Raw genomic sequence first — 24,143 nt, 5'->3', positions numbered from 1 at the left:
CACAGTCAGATATTCTGCCTCTGCTGGTCTGTTTTAGACAAACCTGACCCCAAGGATCTGTCTCGTGTGGACTCTAGGGTCACTTGAAGTTATGGTCCTGGGAGGTTTTGGGGCACCTAGTCAAGTTCCATCCTGTTGGAGAAGCTGCCACTGAGCTGAATGTCCAAGTTCCTGAGAGACCCCAAGCCAAGGGAGCAGTGTGTTCTAACACCCTCACCCAACAAAGGTGCTTAAAAGTCACAGAAATCAGGACGCACACACTTCTCCACAGAGTCATAGGGTCTGAGGACTTAGAAAAGTGCATCTCCTATCAAAGTCTCTCATCAGCTCCCACTCCCTAAAAAGGCAAAGCCCATTCCTGTCCAAACAGCCTTCTCCTGTCTGTCTGTCTGTCTGTCTGTCTGTCTGTCTGTCTGTCTGTCTGTGCTTGCCCAAATTCCCCCATGCATACCTGGTCACCACTAATCACAAGGCAAACTATCAATCTACACGTGTAGCTCCCCCTGCAAGGCAGCTGGGGTACAGCTGACCACCCACAAGCAAACAAGCTGTCCAACTTCCTGTCTGACACTCATATCCAAGTCAACCTCCCCTGTTTATTATTATCCCAGGGCAGGGGAGGTTGACTTGGATATGAGTGTCAGACAGGAAGTTGGACGGCTTGTTTGGACCTGCCTATATTATCCCAGGGCAGGTGCCAAAAGCGTCCAGGAGTTACCTCAATCGCCTGGCCACGTGTGGGTGCACAGTTCGCCCAGATGTTAAAGTGACAAAACACCGCTGGGGAGGCAAAATTCGGGGAGCTAGCTAGACTGCATTTACCCTGCACTGCCATCATGTGCTGGGCTTTAGGAAAGCGCCAAGACACCATTCAGAGGGTGAGGAAAAGGCAGTCTAAGATATGGGAGGTCAAAGCTGGGGTTCCCAAGCTCCTGGGCCTACAGTTGCTGCTGGGAAACTACACAGAAGAGTCGAGCACGAAGTGTAGGGGCCATGGACTCGCAAGGAGACCGGAACTGGAGGCTCCCAAACTCCTAGAAACCCAGGTGCTGCTGGGTTGCATAGGAGTTGGGAATGAGTCCAGCCCGAGGGCTGAGGATGACCGCAAGTGGAAACTCCCGCTTAGCTCATCTGCAAAAGTTCTTAGCTTAGCTTCGGTTGTCTGGGGGCGCAGATGAGCCTATTACGGAGACTTAGGCTGCGGCTCTGTAGGCGAAGGTCTCCATGCTCCTCATGGCAGTTCTCGATGAAAGAGACAGTCCATGTTTGCCCATACCATTTATTGACCGTTCATCGTGGAAAATGGATGCATACCAACTCCTCGGGGTGGATTAAATACCTTTTGCTGGGAGGAATGTCCAAGAAGGGAAGCTTATTAGCTAAACCCTCAGGACCTCTTGGTACCTCATTAGCATGGCAAACTCTGTTTTGGGCTATGGGACAGGTCACATTTCCTTAGATGGGAAGTGTGGCATGTGCTCCGGGCCAGGAAATCTGGTGGGAAGCAGGGAGACGCCTACCGTCTCATGTGGGTGCCGGGATCTTGTACCACTCAACCTTACTAAGTTTTCTGGCACGGTCCACTGTCCCACGACCATGCTTCTGCCTTGACTCTCCAGGGCACATCCCAGTGAAGACCAGACTCCTGTGTTATACCCCCTGGCCATTCCAATGTGGGTAGCCTGTCCTGTCCCATTCCCTAAGGGAACCTAAGTGATAAATTCTCCAGTCAATAGAACTGGCCTCTCTGAGTTTATTCAGGTGTGACCATAAAATGCCGAGCCCCACCCCCACCCAACCTCTGCAGTGCTTCTCTCCTGGGCTCAGCCCTCCTAGTTGATTCCCTGACCCAAGACTCCCCATACTGAACAAGGGGAAAGAAAGGCAGGTGGGGTATGGATAACTGGGAGCACATAGGACTGGTGACTCATAGTGTCCCCAAAACCAAGTGGAAGTTGGAAACAGCAAAACGTCTCCCATGGTCATTTGGCTTGAGGTTTATCAAGCCTTCTGACATGACATGATGTCATCAAAAGTGTTCACAGTTGAGAAACAGGCAATCAAGTTACCAAAAAAAAAAAAAAAAAAGGCTTTGGGGCTACACTCAGAGATACCCTGGGGCAATGGAGAGTAGGGGCAGCTGCCAGAAGTGTGAAGGAGCCCCTACATCAATCACCCTGTGATAGTGTCTGCCATGCTGGCGAGGAACAGAGGTAGCCTGTTCAAACTTTCAAGTACCTCCAGGGTGGGGCATGACGGGCAGATATTACAGAATTCATCCATTCACTGATGAAATATGGAATATTTAATCACCACCCGCTTAGGTTGTGTCTGCTTACAGGTCAGTCACTGAGTTACTATTCCTTTCATGTGGCCGTAAGCTTAGGCACCAAAACAGCCAGAGTCCAGAATCCCTTCCTGGACCAGGCATGGTGGAAAGCAGGCCTGCTCAGGGAGTCCTCCCTGTCTCCAAGCTGTGGCCGCCACTGGTCCAACTCAGACTGGTCATCTATTGCAGAGCTTCTGTGGCTAGAGAGGCTTGTTTCCATTGAGAGGGCTTTGACTCTGTGGTGTTTGTATCTGCGGGCTTTCTCGTTTGCACGTAAGTTCTCCAAAATAACGACTCTGGGACTTCTTATATAGGAACAAATGTCTAGGCCAGTAGCTTTGGCTCATTTCCACTAGCTTAGACTTCAGTTTAAAGTCTAAGTCATGCCATATGGGTGGTTCCCTGGTTCTCAGTCTCATGTTACCCTCTTCCTCTATGTACAGGTGAATCTCAGAATTCTCCCCCTCCCCCTCTGTCTCTCTCTCTCCATTGGAACTCCCCCCTCCTATTTTCTGCCTCAGCTTACTGCCATAGGCTTTGTTACTGAATGGCAGGTGAATGCTTTCACAATGCATGATAGAATCTCTCTATAGTTAACCCCGAGGTCCTACAGATGACAGATAACTCCAGCTACACCACACTGGAACCTCAGTCACCCTCCTCCATCCTTGTTTGAGAACTGAAGGGTGGTACCTGTGTAGCTCACGAGGAATTCCAGAAAGCCTGTATGAAGGCAGCCAGACAAAGAGCACTGGAGAGAAGAGAAAAGGATGGGAGTCAAGGAGCCACACCTGAAGGCCCAGGTACATGTCTGGAGGGAAGGCTGTGTGTTCTGCTGACTTCAGGGTACTTTGTGGACACACACCTTCCTCAACACACCCAGTGGGCTACCTCATCTCAATCCAGTTAAAAGGGCACAGCATCCTCTGCCAGCGCTTATAGCAGCGAGCACAGACAGGGATCCTAGATACTGCACCCCCCCCAACCCTATGTACTCCTGCTTCTCATCACAGTTCTTAGGGCCCCTGAGGGTGGGGAAGCCATCCTCCTGAGAAAGACTGAGCAGCATGGCATGGGGAACTAGTCAGGGTCCCATCCCAGCACATGGTGGACCATGATGGCCAGCAATCCCCTGGCCACACTAGAACTCAGAATAAGAACTCTACAGCCAGTTCTAGGATGGGGATATATCTGATGAACAACCTAGAAATAACCCCCAAGTGGTCCCCAGGCAGCACTGGGTCAACATCAATGTCTCCATGGCTCCCAAGAGGCAGCATCCCCAAAGCTCCCTTTACTGTCACTGTTAGCATGTCACCGACCTTTCTGTTCCTCAACGGAGGAAAACTGCAGTCTCACCTCCCCCACCCCCACCTCCCAAGGACTTTGAAATCCTGAGTGTCCTGCCTGGTTTCTAAGTAAATCTTAACTCTGCCTACCTGGGAGAACAGTTTTCCTGGTGGTGAGAGGTCAGATAGCCAGCAACCTGACAAGACGGGTGCTCCCGAGTTCTGACCATGGTTTGGCAGAGCACCTGAGAGATTGGAACAAGGGTGCCCTCTCTCTTCTCTTGGGCACACTGCTTCCATAGCAGGAAAGGCAAAGGCTCTGAATGCCATTCTCAGAGAGAACTTCTACCTGTAGGGGGAGCCACTGGACCTTGCAGACACAGCCTCCCAGAGCTCATCGGGACGCCCTCCAGGGGCAGCCAAGGCTGTCTGTGTGGTTACTGCTTACACGTTCAGGCTGAGCTGGGATGTAGAGCTTTAAGGAGGACAGAGTGGAGAAATCAGCTCTGACTGGGCACAGAAGTCCCTGACTGAGATCATCACATGTCCAACCCCTCACTAGATAGGAGGCAGACATGAAACCAGAGTGGACAGGGCTTCATCCCTCTGTAGATATTTTCAGGGGTATGGGAGCTGCCCCTTCTGGAACAAAGGCACCAATTTCAGGGCCGAGATGCAAAGTACGTGCCTTCCTTAGCCCAAATCAAGTGGTTCAGTAAAACACAGACGTTAGAATGAAAGGCAGAGCTAAGTGTTCGGTGTGCTGTCTTAAAACTGTGTTTCTGGGCTGTTAGGGGCTTCATTCATGGGGCATGTCCCCCCAAATTCAGGAGGAAGGCCAGGCAGGATTTCAAGCAAATGTTCCCCCAATGTAGCAGAATTTTCCCCAAATTGATTTAAATATTAATACGAGAAGCCTGTGATTGGGCAGTGGAAAAGAAAGGGGGCAGAGATTTTTAGAGACAGAAAGAGAGGACAGGGGAGAAGGAAGGAAGATAGAGGAAGATGCTCCAGATTCCGTGTGGCTTTAAATAGCCACAGGTAGCTATGAATATCATAAAAGGATAGAATAATTGGGATAACTTGTCCAATCTGGGTGGGCAGCTTGTATCATTACCAACTAGCTCTGAAATTATTGTGAGGGCATCTTGGGAATTGAGAATTTATTGACATATAAATCTGACTGATTAATTATAAGCTTCTAGAGTTTTGATTTACTGGGTTACTGGGATTTGTGATAACTAGCCGCAGGGGGTAGATGGCTGAGAAGGTGCAAGAGGCTCTGAGGCAGATGAACAGCAGCCAGGAAGACCACTGCATGGGGCTAGCCTAGAGTTGGAGAGCCCTAGGGCGGAGTAGCTGGGTATAGCGTGGGATGGTGCTATTTTTTTTATTATTTCCCGGCATACCCCAACCTGTAACACCTCCTACAGGACCACTCATGAGCTTGTATTTCAGGTGCTTTTTATACACCTCCGTTGTGTTCAGCTGAGAGCCTGTAGCGCCAGGAATAGGTTCATCCTGCATGTAAATGTTCCATCTGTGCTCATGAAAAGGGCTCTGGTGCCTCCTAGAACCCCAGAGCTACCCTGCCCTCCTCCTTTACCGTACCACCCATGCAGCTATGTTTTCAAGATGGCTGCACCTCCCAGCATTCAAATTCTGCTGAGAATCAAAGGGGGAAATCAAGGTGTGGTCTCCCAGAGAAGGTTCTACATCAAAAGAAAACACCCGGTATGATGGAATGAGCCATTTCAGAAGATGGAAATGAGAGTGTAGTGACTCTATCTCTAGCAGTACCCAATTTGCCTTAGAAGCCACATACAGGAATAGCTACATGTGGGGAAAGAGAAAAAAATATCCCCAAGCCAACATCTTTCTTGGGTCCTGGGAATTATCAATAGGATTCCCATGCAGAGCTACCAGCACACAGGTGTGAGCACACATTGAGAAAGGGCTTTTGAGGCAGACATGTCAGGGTGGGTTCAATGTGGCTGGGCAAGTAGGCCACATGCGGCTGTCCCATCAGCAGGCAATGGGTGCCAGGAGGTGGCACCATGAGGCAGATGTCTGGATGACATACCTTGAGACAGTCCACCTTCTATCCTGAATGGATGTGAAGCAACATGAATTTAGGACTGCCTTCAACTCAGAAGGTACCTTGGGTGAGTACAGCTATCTGCATAGCCATCCTTGGGTAGAAGGACACTGACTGTGCGTCTCCACAAGCAAAATGGTACTCAACACAGTACAGAGCACCCAATGAAACTATTCACTTGGTATCCAGAATTATTCGCTTTCTATTTAAACCTGAGTTTTGCACTATAAACCTAAGAAGTGACAAAAGAAAATAGCTATCGGGCAACTGGTGGTGTCTCTTTTTTTTTTTTTTTTTTTTTTTTTTTTAAAGATTTATTTATTTATTATATGTAAGTACACTGTAGCTGTCTTCAGACACTCCAGAAGAGGGAGTCAGATCTCGTTACGGATGGTTGTGAGCCACCATGTGGTTGCTGGGATTTGAACTCCGGACCTTCGGAAGAGCAGTCGGGTGCTCTTACCCACTGAGCCATCTCACCAGCCCCTGGTGGTGTCTCTTATGCCATCCTAAGTGATTCGTACACCAGTGCATCACAGTGTCGATGACTCTATTTTAAACCTAAGTAACTTTCCTTTACTCCAAATTCCCCAAGACCCTAAGAATCTTAAATATGAAAGAACACTAAGGTTCAATGAATGCAAGAGAAAGCTATGCATTAAAATGGCTTCTTTCTGATCTGTTATTAAAAATCAGTTCCTCACACAAATTAGAGCCTTTAAATTGATGGCTTATCTCCATGTGTGAATCCCTTCAGGTCTGACATGTTTATGTTGATCAGGGGCCACTCTGGGTCGGACAGTTGAGTTTTCTCTGTATGTAAGGGTTTAGTTCATAACTTAAGAAAATGGGTACAGAGGTCACAGAGTCGGGGAGAGGGGTGACTGACAAACAGGCACCTGGGTAGGCGGTCCCAATGGCAGCAGTTAGAACACTGTTCTAGAAACTCAGCCACTTTCTGTCTGCTCTGACTCCCCAACAGGTCCACAGATCTCCCTCTGGTCTTAGCTGGGGATGTCTCCTGGTAGGGGCTGTGCACCAGGGTGATGTCCCCATTGCCAACTGTACTTTGCCAACTAACAAGGACTATCCACACTGCTGGCTTCCTACACAGTCTGGCACTCACCAGTTAGGCTAGGCTGGCCAGCCGGTGATCCTGCTGCCTTCAAAGTCCCCAGCTGGTTTTGCATGATGCTAGAGATGGGCTCAGGTCCTCATGACTGTAATGCAAGCCCTTTATGGGCCGCACCATCTCCCCAGACCTACAGGTTCCCTTTCTATGAGGATCTCAATACGGTGTGTGTGAATATGGACAGGTCTAGAGCAAGCAGGCATCCATGGCAACTAAAAACACTGAAGGGAAAAGCCAGCACCCAAGCGAGGTCTGCAGTGCTGTGCTGAGGATCCCAGGCAGTGACGGCTCTCAGTGATGGATGTAGAAGAAAGGCCTGGAGGAATGCAACCCGGTGAGGAGGTGTCTGAGACCCAAAGGGACAGTGGGAACACTCAGGAGTGGAAACCTCTCAATGGTGAAAGAATGCAGTCAGGGGAGGCAACCAACAGAGGCTGACAAATCGGGTGCTCAAGGCCACCCTGCAAGTTCCCCTGAGAGCAAATGGCTGCAGGGCCCAGGGAGCAAGAGAAGGTATGCTTGAAGACCCATTGAGTTGGCAGCCTGTGGAACATCTGTACAGAAACTGTCCAGGTTATATACTCAGAAGACAGCCCCAAGGGCTGGAGAGATGGCTCAGCAGGTAAGAGTTCAAATCCCAGCAACCACATGGTGGCTCACAACCACCCTTAACAAGATCTGATGCTCTCTTCTGGTGCATCTGAAGACTGCTACAGTGTACTTATTTATAATAATAAATCAATCTTTGGGCGGAGAGAGCAGGGACTGAGCAAGTGTGGCTGACTGGAGCGCGTAGAGGTCCTAAATTCAATTCCCAACAAATAGATGAAGGCTCACAACCATCTGTACAGCTACAGTGTACTTATACACATAAAATAAATAAAATTAATCAGGAAGGAAGGAAGGAAGGAAGGAAGGGAGGGAGGGAGGGAGGGAGGGAAAGAAAGAGAAAGGAAGGAAGGAAGGAAGGAAGGAAGGAAGGAAGGAAGGAAGGAAGGAAGGAAGGAAGGAAAAAATGAAAGAGAGGGAGGGAGGGAGGGAGAGAGGGAGGGAGGGAGGGAGGGAGGGAAGGAAGGAAGGAAGGAAGGAAGGAAGGAAGGAAGGAAGGAAGGAAGGAAGGAAGGAAGGAAGGAAGGAAGGAAGGAAGGAAGGAAGACAGGCCCAAGCCAGAAGTGTTCACAGACTCAGGCCTGTGGCTCCGTTTCCATCTGCCATGAGTCCTGAGAGGCAGTGTCAGCACAGCATCAGGCCTGCTTCTCAGCTTTATGACTGAGCAGCTCTAGCTTATCCATAAGGCCTCTCCCTACCTGAGCCAACTGAGCTATGAGGTACAGGTTCACTTCTGCACACACTGCTTGAACACACACCCGGGGCTTGACAACTTGCAGGTAAACTGTCAAGAATAAAAACAATGCTCTTTCTCCAAGACAGCCAACAGTCTGCATTGCATGGTCAGCCTCACACTCCTGAGGTCAGAACAAATACAAGCCTCTACACACTTGCTTCCAAGAAAAACAGCCTACTATGGGCTTCCTGACCTTGCTTGGAATTCACTGAGGCTTCTATGGTCATGAACTGGTCCTTCGCTAAGAGTGACCCAGGCAATGGAGCAGAGACTATTGTGTTGGCATGTTTGATTCACAAGACACGTTTAAGACACGATATCCCACCACACACACACTGACTGGGCTGAGCAGTCAATGTCCTGTCACTTACAGGCTGAAAGTGCCGCATACTTGGGAGCTTTAAGTGTGACAGCCACTGGAATATCTAAGTACAGAACACAGCACAATACAGTGTGCAATCCTCCTGCTATACTCACAGTGGCACTACCCCACATTGTGGCAAAATGACCCAGCACCACCCTGGCTACAGGGTTGAGCTTGGGCTTGGATAAAACCCCAGCAAGCAGCTAATGCAGAAACTACCCCACCCTTCAGAGGAAAAGTATCTAGCATCTAAAGTTTATTAAAGATCAAAGAATAGAAAAACTTTACATAAAAATATGTTAATTTTAGTGTCCACATTGTTGTCCGCACAGAAAATTTAAACATGGTATCATTTTGTAAACTGTAGCATATGGCCACAGTGGTCGCCAGGCCAATTCATCTGGTTCACCATGACGGGGATGGACACATACCTGTGCCTGTGGATGACAGAACTTTAAAACGCACATCTGCGGGTCACTCGAACGGCCCCACGGTGGCTCCTTAATGCAGATACAGTCAATATTGCTAATGTGTAAATTAGTACAGGCTATGGACCAGTGTTCATAAATATTCTTTAGCAACAGGCTTCACAATTTAAATAATTTTAAATATTCTGGATGACTCCAATCCTCATGAGCTGCAGACCCATGTGCTCCTCTGCTCTGGAATGCCTCCCAGAGTCAACAGCCTCACCATGGCAGCAGGAGGCAGACCCAGACACACAGAGCTTGTCCTTGGCGAGGTGTCCAATGTCACTCAGACATCCATTCAGAATTCCCACTGCTGCATGTCAATCAGGTGGCACAGCACTCGGCTTGACACTCTGTACTGGTGGACAAGAAGCAACCTGCCTGTGGTGTGCAGCAGGTCCAGACCCCCATTTTAGAAGCGGAAGTCGGAGGGCCTACAACTGCAAGCACTCCAGGACTACTGTGGTGCTTGACAATGAGGGTCAGGCAATGGATGGATTCTTGTTCAAAAAAAGTAACAAAGACAGTGGTTGTGGCAGAATACACTTGCATAGTATACCTGTATGCTTCTGACGCCAGGCACCAGCCGCTCCGGGGCCCACACTGGGGCTGTGCTCTCCTGTGATACATTAAAATACCCCCATGTGCCTGGACAGCGGAGGTCCTTTTCAGATATTTGCTCTTAACAGAACGAGTGCATACCTATGCAGATTCCTCAATGGAATCAACAAAATCCCTTTCTCCACATTCCTAAATCTGGGTGCCATTGTCTGTAACGATACTCACCAGGCCCGTGACTCTAGACCACGTCACTTAATGACCGAAGCACGCCCAGAGTCACAATTCTTTACGATTTATGCGACATGACAACCTCTTCTCCCCTTAGAGGTTCTTACTTCTGGCACTTTAAATGCTGGATTTGGTGTCTAGTTTTTAAAAACCCAAACCAAAATGTCAGAACTCGTGGTCAGAGAGGACAACGGCCCAAGGCCGACAGTCAGGCTGCCAGGTACACACTGGCCTCACAGAACCATCAGGTTGACTTGGCTCCTTCACTGCATCTGACCAAAAGAAAAGACATAAAAACAAAGCCCACAGGCCCCTCCCTCCTCACGGTGTTCATGTCAGGATGCTATCAGATAACCAGCCAACACGAGGAACCCAACTTAGAAAATGCAAATTGGGAAAGGATTTAAGCGTGTTTTAAAAAAAAATTCCCTCCTCCCTTAAATATAACTTATGTGAAAATATGAAATTAAATAAAAAATATCTGAGTTATTGCACAAATCATAAGTTTTCAATATTTACATAGAAAAACAGTCCCAAATTTTCAAACAAGACATGAGGGCAGTAAAACAGCAGCCTGCCCACTCCGTCAGAAGACATGGAGCAGGGCTTGGCGTCTCTGCCTGTGACAGACACGATGAGAACCCCAAATGGACACCTAGCTGACCCGGCTGCACATCCAGTCCCTGACACTCCTAGGCCGCCCTGCTGGGCACGGATGAAGACTTCTAGGCAGGCAGACGCACATCCACATGTAGTAAGGCTTCACAGATGAGCACAAGGAGCTGTTCTGTAAGATGGATGCGGCCACCACACAAACATGCAGAGTGACCAGTGCTGGGCTGCGCTCGGCAGACAGCGGTGGAGGTGCTGGATGCTGGTCTCGGCTCCCCTGTGGTGCCCGAGCGAGGCCTGTGGGCAGTCAGTCAGGACTATTATCTGCTGAGACTCACGGGCAGGCTGTCCCTTGTATGTGCGTGCTTTTTTCTTCTCCAGCCAGTGCGGTTGTACTGATGATGTCCTCGGTTGCCTACAGGAGGCCTCACAGCTCCACTGCCCACAGAGCTGTAGCCGCCACCCTGAGTGTGGTTGTGGGAGCCTTTCATGGACAGTTTCATGCCATTGTGCTGCTGGAGAGAGAGAGAAAGCAGGGCTGGAGTGCAGCACACAGACCATGAGGTGAAAAGACACAATGTACAACAGGAACCCGTAGCCACATAATCCCTGCTGCGCCGTGCAGTAAGCAGAGGGAACCCTTCCCTCTGAACAGACTATGGCTCCACTCAGGGCCTACAGGCTTTTAATCTGCTCTGCCTCTTCATGGGTGTGAGAAGGTCCCTGCAGGGTCAGAGTCAACAAACCTGGGCCCATGAGGGCCCACAGAGACTGAACCACCAACCAGAGAGTATGCAGGGGAATTCAGTTCCAAGGGGTGCAGGCCCCCGAATGAGCAAATGGCTGCAGTAAGTAGCCCAGCAGCAGACGACACTTACCTTGTGATATAGATGAGGACTAGACAGTGGGTTGGGGGATCCCGAGGGAATGGCTGGGGAAGTTACACTGTGAACAGCCTTCAAAGATGTGGTTCCGTCGACACCAGCCTGTCTGCAAGGAACAGGGGCGACTCCGAGGGTTGGTGGAGGGATAGTAACCCTGGTCTAGAAGGAAAAGAGAAACATGAGCTTCCCACAAGTGAAAGCTTCACACTAAGTGAAAGTAGTGTGCGGCTGGCTGTGCGAGTCCACTCACACACACCTCCACGGAGCACAGCTTCTGTTGTGACCTAAGGACACTGTGGCCTTGGAATTACAAACACCTCATCTTCTCAAACAGCAATTACAATACCAAGTTATACCAGTCACTAGGTCATAAAATCTAACATTCTCCAAAGATCAAACCAAATTCAAAACAATTAGAGCCATCAAAACAGCAACTGTCAATTTAGTCCCTAGAATGAGCCCCAAAGTGAACACCCCTCAGACCCCAGAGGAACAGAGGAACACAAGGAAGAGTCAAAGAGGGCAGCTCTTTCTGGCCACCGCATTATCTGTCCCACCCAAAGCAAAAGAAAGCTGGTAAGAGCCACTCTCAGCCTGACGATGCAGGCATCGCTGCTTTACCCAGCACTTGCAGAGAGACTTGCTACAGTAGGAGCTAAGCCTTGACAGTAGAGCTCCACAGGGGAATAGCAGCTGCAGCTGCCTGGCTACCTCTGTAGAAAGCACATGGTGAAGAATCGGATACCAGCACTCTGTTACAGGCCATTACAGCAAACTTTGGTTTCAAGCTCAGCCTGACTCACACTCACACAGGATATGCATACAACTGTGACAACCAACTGGGATCCACACCTATACTTTCTTAGACACCCCAGGTCCAAAACACCTCCAGCAGGAAACTGAAGCTGGCCCTGCATTGGGCTCTCCGAGACACTGTCCTGGCGAGTGACAAAGAGGCCTCCAGAGTGGGAGGGTGGGCAGTGTCCTTTCCAGAAGCAGACAGTCAGGTTGAAGTGGGGTAGAATTTAATAGCTTCAACAACTGCCTTGGAAAGTTCCACGCGTGCACTCGTTGAGGTTTGTAGTCTGGGCTACACTGGGGGAAGTGTGTCCAACGCTCACCAACATTAGAGTCACATGCTTTAGTAGAGCTCAGCTTCCAAGCAGCTGCGTGGGAATGGATCTCAGCAGGGCCAGAGAGGACTCCAGGAAAGACATCTGCATGCTTCTGTTCTGTTTCACACTCAACTCCCACTTCAGATGCTGCTTCTCCTTTCCAGTTAATAATGCACTGAGTGTATACAAATCCAATGCAATACTGAATTTCTATTCTTTTCTTTTGATTCACTTTATATAAAATTTAAAAAGAGAAGTCCCAAGTACTGACTGACTAACAGAGAATCTAAGCCCATGCTGACACTGAGTTTCTGGAGAGAGAGCAAGTGTCTACGCAGCCAGCAGTGCGTGCCCTGGACACTACTGCATGCGAAGCAGCACTGAGAGAGCACCTGTCAGAGGCATCCAGTGCTCCAGAACCACATCAGACTCCAGGTCAGAGACTGCGTTACACAACAGGCTGAGTAACAACTGCAGCCACCAAAGCACGATGACTGCCAGGAGACAGCACTAGACCCGGCCGTCCACAAGAACGCTGATCTAGGGTCCTGCTTGGCCCAGATGCCGTCCCCGGGGAGGAAGCCTGTACCTGGTTGTTTGTTGTCATGATCAACGTTCTGGAAGCAGCAGGCTGGGGTTTGCTGCTGGGCATTGGCAAGGCTGTGGGCAGGTTGGCCATCAGGGTAGTGGGTGCTTGCAGGCTGAACTGGTAAACACTGGGTGTGGTGCAGGGCGGCGTGTCGGAGTCCTAGAGCGCAGCAGAAACAAGGAGAGTCATAAGCACAGCGCTGCTGAGGTGTGAGCCAGGCGCCTTCAAGAAGGAAGCTAGGAAAGGCCATTACAGCAAACCTATCCTTCCTCAGTCACCGCAGTGTGGGAAAGACTAGGCTGCAGAAAATGCAGATGAGCCACATGGACCTAACCTGTAAATCTCTAACCCATTTCTCAAAAAAACACTCAAAGTCCACAGTTTGGCTGAGTGCTATTAATGGGTCATCTGAGCAACACAGCTTGGGGTTCTTAAAGCCTATGTCAAAGAACACCTAACAAAGACAGACACTGACACCACACACACACACCCAACCTCCCCCACACACATACCTCACATATACTCCATAGATATCCACACAAATACATCTCACACACACACATACATCTCTCTCTCTCTCTCTCTCCCTCTCTCTCTCTCTCTCTCTCTCACACACACACACACACACGCACATACATCTCACACACACACACATCTTCACACACACACCTCTCTCTCACACACACCCACACCCACACACACACATCTCTCTCACACACACACACACATCTCTCTCACACAGACACTCCCACACAAGCACATCTCTCACACACAGACACCTCTCTCACACACACCCACACCCACACACACCCACTCACATATATACTCAACACACACACACTCACTCACACACACACACACACACACCAGCAAGGGACTGAGATGGAGGAGGAGTAGGTCTTGAACTCCCTGCTACAGATAACAAGGACAGTGGCCACCCCATAAGGAGGACGAGTCAAGAGCAAAAGCCCACTCACAATGTCACTTCCAGAAAGTGAGGACACGGAAGAAGCAGAAGAGCCTGAAGACAGCAGCTGGGGACTGGACAGGGACAGAGTCAGGCGCTGGGTGTAAGGGGAGCTGGGCTCCCGACTCTGCATCTGCTCCCCATTGCACGTGGTGATTCTCTCCTTTATCTTAATCCTGTTGTCTGGGGCAGGAAAGCAAAGTCCAGGTTAGTGATTAGTACAATGTGCTCGAAGCACAAGGCTGCTGAACTCTGAATGCTAACAAACCAAACCTTGTATCTGAGTTAATCTAATTTTAAATGTGAATCAAACTAGTTACCAGAAAACACTAACATTTGTCCAGTGCTGTGTAAGAATTAATCTGTAGCTGTCATAAACTATAAACATAAAACAACTATGTCCAATGTCAATGTAGGATGTAGAATTCTGAAACAAATACACACTGGATTTCTAAGATTTGGAACAAAATCTATCAGCATCTCAGTGATTTCTTGCCACTGTGTTGGAGTATACCTCCGTTTAATTAAATGCAACATTAGCAACCACTTCCATCTGCTCCTTCCCTTCGTTTACTGCAGCTACGACTGGATTTCTATAGGGTCCAGAGCTTACAGAACGGATGGCCTATCAGACAAAGTAGAAAAGGAGCTACTTTCACAGCTTGAACAACCCTACAAGAGGGCAGAGATGCTTCTGTCTATGGTGAGAGGGCCACGCCTCACACTGTCAGTCTCTCACCAAGGTCTGGAGACGGGAGGATTCTGCTACCCCACTTTTCTTTGATCCACCTCCGGTAGTCGATCACTTCCTGGGTGACTTTGATGATTCTTCCTAAAGTACTGCAGAGAACAGGGTTGGACATAAACACTAGGTGTCAGATGTGAGGCTCATTAAAGACAGGAGAGAGCATGAGTTCTGACATGTTTACATTCATAGTACCATGAGATCACGGTACGGATAAAGGTAGGTTCATTATGTAGAAGTCCTTAACCAAAATCTGTCTACAAATGATGGCTTCAATCCAGTTTAAGCGGTGGTCATGAAGTCCTGACACTTTGTTTCCTACTGCACAGGTGAGGAGAGATACCCAGGCACCCAAAACAGGCTAGGGGCTGGACAATCATGGAAAGCCAGGCCCATTCCTAACAGTTTCCTGCGGCAGCCAGCTCTGGAACAGACATTCACACTGCCGACAGCAGTGTGTTCAGCCCATTTCTCCCCTTCCACTCTTGTCTCCTCCTGCTCCCCATGTGCACATACTATAGCAGCTAAGCTGAACTTAGAAATAAGTATGCCTGACTACGACTAAAGGAGACACTGTAGACTATCCTCAACTGTGAACTGAAGGACGGCTGAACAGCTGTAGAGGCAGAGCAGGTGTTCAGATCTGAACCCACTCACAACCTAAGCAAGCACACCTGACAGCTGCTGGACAGGCACACAACCTAAGCAAGCACACCTGACAGCTGCTGGACAGGCACACAACCTAAGCAAGCACACCTGACAGCTGCTGGACAGGCACACAACCTAAGCAAGCACACCTGACAGCTGCTGGACAGGCACACAACCTAAGCAAGCACACCTGACAGCTGCTGGACAGGCACACAACCTAAGCAAGCACACCTGACAGCTGCTGGACAGGCACCACTCACAACCTAAGCAAGCACACCTGACAGCTGCTGGACAGGCACCACTCACAACCTAAGCAAGCACACCTGACAGCTGCTGGACAGGCACACAACCTAAGCAAGCACACCTGACAGCTGCTGGACAGGCACACAACCTAAGCAAGCACACCTGACAGCTGCTGGACAGGCACACAACCTAAGCAAGCACACCTGACAGCTGCTGGACAGGCACACAACCTAAGCAAGCGCACCTGACAGCTGCTGGACAGGCACACAACCTAAGCAAGCACACCTGACAGCGGCTGGACAGGCACACAACCTAAGCAAGCACACCTGACAGCGGCTGGACAGGCACCACTCACAACCTAAGCAAGCACACCTGACAGCTGCTGGACAGGCACACAACCTAAGCAAGCACACCTGACAGCTGCTGGACAGGCACACAACCTAAGCAAGCACACCTGACAGCTGCTGGACAGGCACCAGCCGAGGCTTCCAAAGTCAGGGATCTGCTCTAATACAGAATGCCCCAAGTAAATTACCACCCCACTAAGAAATGCTGTCCTAGGCCACGGGATACCCAAAAGCCATCTTGTTGCCCCTAAAAGCTTTCCTCAAGGTCCACTCAAGTATGACAGTGTACCCATCCATGCCACAGAAGCACATGACGAGAAAAGTACACCTGCTACTCTACAGGAAAGAGGAGCCCAGAACCCAGGCACAAGACCCATTACCTTTCAGAATCCCTGTTGGGGTAAGATCTGGCGAGCGGTGACACAGCGTGGCTGAGCACAATGTAAGCGTAGTCAAACACCTGCTTCACCTGCATGGCCCCATAGGAACTCCGCCCAACATCGTTTCCTGCAACACAAAGGCACCTGTCTCTCATACAAGGTACTGTGAATAGGGGCTCACCACCAAATGCCTCCCAACTACAGCAGCTCAAGCAACAGGCTACTGTAAACACAGACCCGAGCGAGCTGCTGCAAGCTGCCTCTGACTGCAGTACACAGCGCATGGTATACAATTGCACTCAGGTTCAGTGCTTCAGACTCTGTGACCAGTCTATTCCTAACAATGGAAAGGGGGCAGTCACAAGTGTCTGACAGTTCACAGAGTCTGCTAAGACCCCAGGTAGCAGAAAAGGGAAAAAGAAAAAAAAAAAAAAAAAAAAGGGAAGCCCACACCACAAGGAAATCCAGAATATCCAACACACCAACCAGCAGTGTGGACTTGGCATGACCAATACCATGATAAGCCCTAAGTGGCACACAGTGTGACGGGGTCGCTCACACTAAACAGAGCATCAGAACTAGAAGGAAGCCCTTTAAGGGAAGAATGCTGTATTACAAACTCACAGAGCAAAGCAAATGAAGTTACCACTAGCATCAAGAGGAACTGTAACTCCTACATAGATTCACTGCTCAGTCACCTCAAGTATGGGATTTTAGGGAGGATATTGGAATTTCATCTTCCTAGACACAGCTACAGTCCAGGAGTAATGCAGGCACACTGAAATAGAACCTGAAGACATGGGACACTCAAGTAGATGACACACTGTTAGGACGTTCCCACGAAAATCCCACCTCCCCATCTATGGGATCCGTTAGCCACTTAAAGACAGCTGACTAGAATTGTCTATTTTCCTTTCAATAGATTTTTAAAGAAATTAGTCTCACCCTAGAACGAACAGTTTAAAAATGATCATTAAATTTGAGGACAGTAGGGGGAAGAAAATACCCATGGGAGGAGATACGGAGACAAAGTATGGAGCAGAGACTGAAAGAAAGGCCATCCAGAGACTGTCTCACCTGGGGATCTATCCCAAATACAGACAACAAACCCAGACACTATTGTGGATGCCAACAAGTGTTTGCTGACTGGAGCCTGATATAGCTGTCTCCTGAGAGGCTCTGCCAGAGCCTGACAAATACAGAAGTGGATGCTCACAGCCAATCACTGCACAGGGTCCCCAATGGAGAAGCTAGAGAATGGACTGAAGGAGCTGAAGAGGTTTGCATCCCCATAGGAGGAACAATAATATCAACCAATCAGACCCCCCCAGAGCTCCCAGGTACTAAACCACCAACCAGTGAGTACACATGGAGGGACCCATGGCTCCAGCCACATATGTAGCAGAGGATGGCCTTGTAGGACATCAATGAGAGGAGAGACCCCTTGGTCTTGTGAAGGCTCGAAGCTCCAATATAGGGGAATGCCAGGACAGGGAAGTGGGAGTAGGTGGGTTGGTGAGCAGGGGGAAGGGGGATGAGGATAGGGAGTTTTCAGAGGGGAAACCAGCAAAGGGGTAACATTTGAAATGTAAATAAAGAAAATATCTAATAAAAACATTATTTTTAAAAATTGAGGATAATAAATAAATAAGGAACAGGAGCAGAATAATAAGAGACTGAATACAAATGAAGGCACAAACTGGGATCTGAGAGTCATGTGGATAAGGCTCCCCTAGCACAGAACACCAATGTGGCCAGCTCAGGAGACCATGGCTGCAGCGCAGCGCACAGTTCCACGAAAGAAGAACAAAGCCAAGGCTTTTGCAGCCTCCCGTTGTCCTGTTGTCACAGCCTGCCCTGATCCCATCATGCATTTAGCCTATCATCCAAGACAGGCTCAATAGGCATGTGCAGAGTTGAAGAGCAAGCACCAGGAAGGACTATAACTAAACAAGAATGTGCAGCAGTTATCAGATTGGCAAGGACTTAAAGACCAAGTGTTACCACAGTGGGTGAGACAGGCACCCTTACACGTGCCAACGGAGTGGGGCTTGGAGTCCTAGCTCAGTCACCACATACTGCAAGAGCAACATTTGCACCGACATAGGAAAGCCAGGAGAATCACCTGCAGGAGACCCCACTCTTCACTTCCTGGCCCATGCTTCCTTCCTGAAGTGAATGTTTCCTGTGAGGATTCCCTGATTAGCCTTTCCTAGTTCTGATGTTTCCAGAATGTAAACATTTTAAAGTGCAGTAAACTCCTTAGAAACCTGAAAGTGTTCTCACTGAGTTCTGCTGGTAGAGATAAGCCAGCACTGTGCTCCCAGCCAGAGGGGGCAAGCTCACCAGGCAGTAAGGGGTCCTCAATGCACAGCATCGATGGTCGGTACCCACTGGTCATGGCTTTCATGATCTCTTCTTTGGCGATATAGGCACCTCCTTCTTTTATTCTAATACCAGTTTTTAAGTAATTAAAATTTCTTCCATAAAGTTCAAAAAATTCTACAAGAAGCATTCCCAGGTTTTCATCAGCTCTCCGGGCATCGATTCTTGGATGTAACTGTAAAAGCAAGAGAGCCACCGGCATATGAATTCAAGCTACACTCCAACGACACTCACCTAGCAGCTCTCCAGGAACCCACTGAGGGGTCCCCACTCGATAGCACCTGAGAAAACACAAGACAATGGACAGCCTCTGTCGGTGGGAGGCTTGAAAGAAAGAAGACATCTCAACATCCATTCAGACCACGACATCCAAACACACACATCTAGTTACCCTTATGCTGCCAATGGTAAGTTTTCCACATTCTGGATGGTGGCTGCACGGTTCATATCAATGTCATCATCCTGATATGCTACCAGTAGGTGGCAGGATGAGACTGAACAGTATCACAATCATTGGACCAGGATGTGAGTGGACAGAGCTAACTCTGCCTGGGAACTCACTTCCAGCTTTCACACATCACTGTCAGGCTACTTCACCAGCACACTTTGTTCTAGCAAGCCACATCCTCTCTGTGACTCTTGCCCACGGTCGCTGATAACTCCCAGGTGCCAGCAACTTTACAGACCTGAGCTGCCCACTACAGAATGAGCTTGGGCACGCCTATTACTCTCAGCACCCAAGAGTAGCGTGTGGCTCATCGCTTCCATGGTCACACAGAGAACTTGTCCTTTGCACAATTCTAGATAGTGAGGGTCAAGCCTCCCTAGTGTCCAAGTCCTGGTAGCACAGGGCTGAAACATGAATGTGGCCTTCCAGGAATAATCCCTCATAATGTCAGAGTTCTTCCCTCCTCTACATAACAGGGCAGTCCTCTTGCCAAGCCTTTATGTCCTTGCTTTTGAGCCAAATCAAATACTCAAGGCAGCCCAGTACAGGGCCCGGCCTTCTTCCCTCAGGCAGCTGTGAGATAAGCAGAATGCTACACCAGGTCCAGCCTCAGGTGAGTGGTCTCCAACACAGGCACAGAAGGAGGAGGGTTATCCCATCTATATAGCTCTGTGAGGTCTGACAGTCAGAAGGATCCCAGTAACAGCACACCAGGAAGCCTTGGGAAACCACACTCAAGGTAACATCACCTGTCCTGACAAGATATCCAAACACATTACCTCAAATCAGGGGTACTCAAGATATAAACAGAGGCCATGTAGCTAACAGTAATGTCACCCACTGTGATGGCTCAGCACTGTAAGCCTCTCCGCTGTCACACCTGGGGACGAATGCTTCAGGGGCAACACGTCTGCATCAAAGCTCACCACAGTCTGAGCTACAGTCTGACTTGCAGGCTAGCAGTGTCATTGGGAATAACAAACCCTCAGCAAGCACTCACAAAGGAGAACCAGTGATATACATGGGGAAAGAGACTTGGGCAGCTATGGGGATATACATACACTCTCAGTGATATACATGAGGACATACATACACTCTCAGTGATATACATGGGGACATGTATTCACTCTCAGTGATATACATGGGGACATACATATACACTCGGTGATATACATGAGGACATACATACAATCTCAGTGATATACATGGGGACATACATACACTCTCAGTGATATACATGGGGACATACATACACTCTCAGTGATATACGTGAGGACATACATACACTCTCAGTGATATACATGAGGACATACATACACTCTCAGTGATATACATGGGGACATGTATTCACTCTCAGTGATATACATGGGGACATACATACAATCTCAGTGATATACATGAGGACATACATACAATCTCAGTGATATACATGGGGACATACATACACTCTCAGTGATATACATGAGGACATACATACACTCTCAGTGATATACATGGGGACATGTATTCACTCTCAGTGATATACATGGGGACATACATACACTCTCAGTGATATACATGAGGACATACATACACTCTCAGTGATATACATGGGGACATGTATTCACTCTCAGTGATATACATGGGGACATACATACAATCTCAGTGATATACATGAGGACATACATACACTCTCAGTGATATACATGGGGACATGTATTCACTCTCAGTGATATACATGGGGACATACATACAATCTCAGTGATATACATGAGGACATACATACAATCTCAGTGATATACGTGAGGACATACATACACTCTCAGTGATATACATGAGGACATACATACACTCTCAGTGATATACATGGGGACATGTATTCACTCTCAGTGATATACATGAGGACATACATACAATCTCAGTGATATACATGGGGACATACATACACTCTCAGTGATATACATGAGGACATACATACACTCTCAGTGATATACATGGGGACATGTATTCACTCTCAGTGATATACATGAGGACATACATACAATCTCAGTGATATACATGGGGACATACATACACTCTCAGTGATATACATGAGGACATACATACACTCTCAGTGATATACGTGGGGGCATACATACACTCTCAGTGATATACGTGGGGACATACACTCAGGTGGCTAACACACACAGGCAAATGTTTTCTCAAGCCAATAGAAATGCAATAATCTTTAACTAACACAGGTGCTATTTTGTACATGAGTCAGCAGGCGAAAGAGCTCACATCTATAATCTCAGTGCTCAGGAGTCTAAGACAGAAGACTTGCTACTACTTCAATGCCAGCCTGGGCTACAAAGTGAACTCCAGGTCAGTAGGTGAGAGGTTCTGGCTCAACATCACCAACCAACCAGCAAGGAGAGGAGTGCCTTGGGAGGCCAGCTGCTGACAGGGCAGCTCCTAGTGCTCTACTCGCAAAGCAGAGATGACACTGAAATTAAGACCAATAATCACAGAGGGCTTGCCAGGCAGAGTGGCTCACATGTGCAGTCTCAGCACCAGGGAAACTGAGTCAAGAGGACTGCCATGGGTCCAAAGCCAGCCCAGGCTGCACATGAGTTCTAGGTCATCCAGGACTAGAGTGACTTTATCTCAAAAACACAAAAGGAAATTTCTCCATCTCGTCCCCATGTTGGTAACTGCCCTTTATTCTCGGGGTATTTGGGAATAATTTACAGATAAGCGCCAGTGGAAAAGGCTTTTTATGATTTATATAGGAATAAACCAATTCTTGCTCTCCTGCTCCAAACTAACAATCCACAGTTCTCAGTATAGTAAAAGTCGGAGCTTCCTGAAGCACAGGCAGGCATCACCCAGGATCTGAAACCTACACCCACAGAATCAACCTACAGAACGGGTGCTGACCAAGAAAGCGTTGTGATGAGAAGCAGAAAAGGGCGCCTCCTTAGCCCACAGTGAGGGTGAGGGTCACCACTTCTGCCTCGAGCACAGTGCAGAGAAGGCCACTCACCTGCAGAAAGCTGATGGCCATTAAGATGAGGCTGTAGGAGCTGATCCCGCCTGTGAAGACTTCATTCAGGTCCCTCTGTAGCAGGAACTGTTTCAACACTAAAATCAAGTATGGCAGTAGCGAGTACTTCTGAAACCCAACAAGAGGCATACAGGTCAGCTGATACTTTTTTTTTGTTATTGTTTTAATTATGCCTGCATGTACACCTGCAGGCCAGAAGAGGGCACTAGATCTCATTATAGATAGCTATAAGCTACTGTGCGGTTGCTAGGAATTGAATTGAAAAAACTCTTAAAACCTCTGAGCTCTCTCTCCAGCCCCAAAGCTGATGTACTTTTAAAGGGACTCTAGACAAGCTTCCTGTGAGGAAAAGAATTCCTCACCCATCCTCCTACCCCCTCCCCCCAAAAACTCTGACTCCAATTTTAGGCTTAAGGATTCACACTAGCTGAGGGTAATGCCACCCCCCACCCCCGGCCCAAGCCATGACCCCATCAGTGGAACACAAGAATCCCAGCACTCAGTAAGCAGGTGGCTCAGCCCTGAACAGAACTAGGGAAAGCAGGGACATCGAGCGAGGGAAATGGGCAAATGCTCCTGCAGATCAATGACAGAGGAGGGGAACTGACAGAGGAAAGAGACCACAGGCTTAGCTGTGTGGCCTGAGTGCCAACACTCAAAGCTCTAGAAAGCAGCAGCTCAAGCACCAGCCACTCTCACATTCACAAGCACTGAGGCCTCTAAACTAAGCCAACCTAGACGGAGTCCAGCAAGTGAGAAAGTAGGTTGGGAGTGTAGCACAAAGCTGGGAGCAGGAGCGAGGCTGTGCACTAACACAGAACATTTCCCCAGAGTGCTCTAAAAGAAGCAGTCACTCACAAAGCCAATCAGAAAGCAACTACACACTTCCTGAGTGCCCCCACAGGCCCCATGACAGAACCTGGAAGTTGCACTGTCTGTATTGCTACCAATGACCCATCATAAGGTTTTTAACATTCATGAGAAAAATGAGTAACAAGGTCTCACACCTCTGTCCTACTGGGCACCTGAGACAACAGTACCTTCATGTAATTCTTGATGAACTCTGCCGCCCGCACGCCAGTCTCCATGTTAAAGCTGATGTCGACTTTAACTTCAGTCTCCTGATCTGTGAGCTTTATGATGGGCACCTGTGAGGATGTAGTTGACAAATTGCTGTGACATCTACATCTCCAGAAAGCCACTCACCGTTCTTTCTTCACAAAAGGGAATTGGCGGTCATGGATGTCACTTTTAAAGAGAAGGGCTCTGTCAGGAGTTAAAATCAGTGGTCATGGAGCTCCACACAATGTCCATGACCGGTCTTCTCCTAGCAGGACTCCCACTCTACCATCTCCTGCAGGCAGACTCTGAAGTGGGACAGCAAGAGGGGAATGGGAACCTGAGAGAGGACTCAAGTGGGAGGCCTGACCTGCACATGCACCCTACAAAGTCACACTACACACCCAAAGGTGAGCACCATGGCTGCTCTGTAAAACCAGACAGTGAGAAATACACAGCAGCACACAGCCCGTGCACTTCAAGATCCAGATCCATGGTTATCATCAGAGGACGCTCAGGAGAGGGAGGGAGGGAGGGAGGGAGGGAGAGAGAGGGAGAGAGAGAGGGGGGGGGGGAGAGAGAGAGAGAGAGAGAGAGAGAGAGAGAGAGAGAGAGAGAGAGAGAGAGAGAGCACACTCTCACACCCAGCAGCCAGGATGGGATGCCTTCAAGTGACTGAGGTCTACATTTTTCAACATGCTGGAGCAGGGAGTCTGGGATGTCTAAGCAGTTATACCCAACAATCCTCAAATGCTCTGTGTGGATCTTGAAAAGTTCAACAACTCAGGAACCTCAGGCCACCCATAAGCTCTCCTACATCTGAATCCCACCACCAAGAGCCAACAGCAAAGCCCTACTGCCTCCCTCATTGTCAAAGGGC

At 48.8% G+C, this 24,143-nt stretch overlaps 1 protein-coding gene across 2 annotated transcripts in view; it reads right to left on the bottom strand.

Moving 5' to 3' along the window:
* Positions 1–8,783: 8,783 nt before the first annotated feature.
* Tent4a (terminal nucleotidyltransferase 4A) overlaps positions 8,784–24,143 on the bottom strand; it is a 37,361-nt gene continuing 22,001 nt past the window's right edge. Inside the window, exons 5-13 of one of the 2 annotated variants that reach the window (XM_085830974.1) lie at positions 23,245–23,352; positions 22,184–22,312; positions 18,693–18,906; positions 16,347–16,473; positions 14,723–14,823; positions 13,994–14,166; positions 13,017–13,175; positions 11,307–11,471; positions 8,784–10,943 (exon numbers count right to left, since the gene is read on the bottom strand). In XM_085830974.1, coding sequence (XP_085687100.1) covers positions 10,749–10,943; positions 11,307–11,471; positions 13,017–13,175; positions 13,994–14,166; positions 14,723–14,823; positions 16,347–16,473; positions 18,693–18,906; positions 22,184–22,312; positions 23,245–23,352 — 1,371 coding nt within the window. In that variant the 3' untranslated portion in view covers positions 8,784–10,748. The remainder of the gene's footprint in view (positions 10,944–11,306; positions 11,472–13,016; positions 13,176–13,993; positions 14,167–14,722; positions 14,824–16,346; positions 16,474–18,692; positions 18,907–22,183; positions 22,313–23,244; positions 23,353–24,143) is intronic. The other variant, XM_085830975.1, reaches the window with a different exon arrangement.

Source organism: Mus caroli, unplaced genomic scaffold (assembly GCF_978045245.1).
Source record: "Mus caroli unplaced genomic scaffold, Mus_caroli_1 scaffold_15, whole genome shotgun sequence".
In the NCBI taxonomy this organism is placed as follows: domain Eukaryota; kingdom Metazoa; phylum Chordata; class Mammalia; order Rodentia; family Muridae; genus Mus; species Mus caroli.
This window is presented reverse-complemented; position numbering and strand designations above follow the sequence as displayed.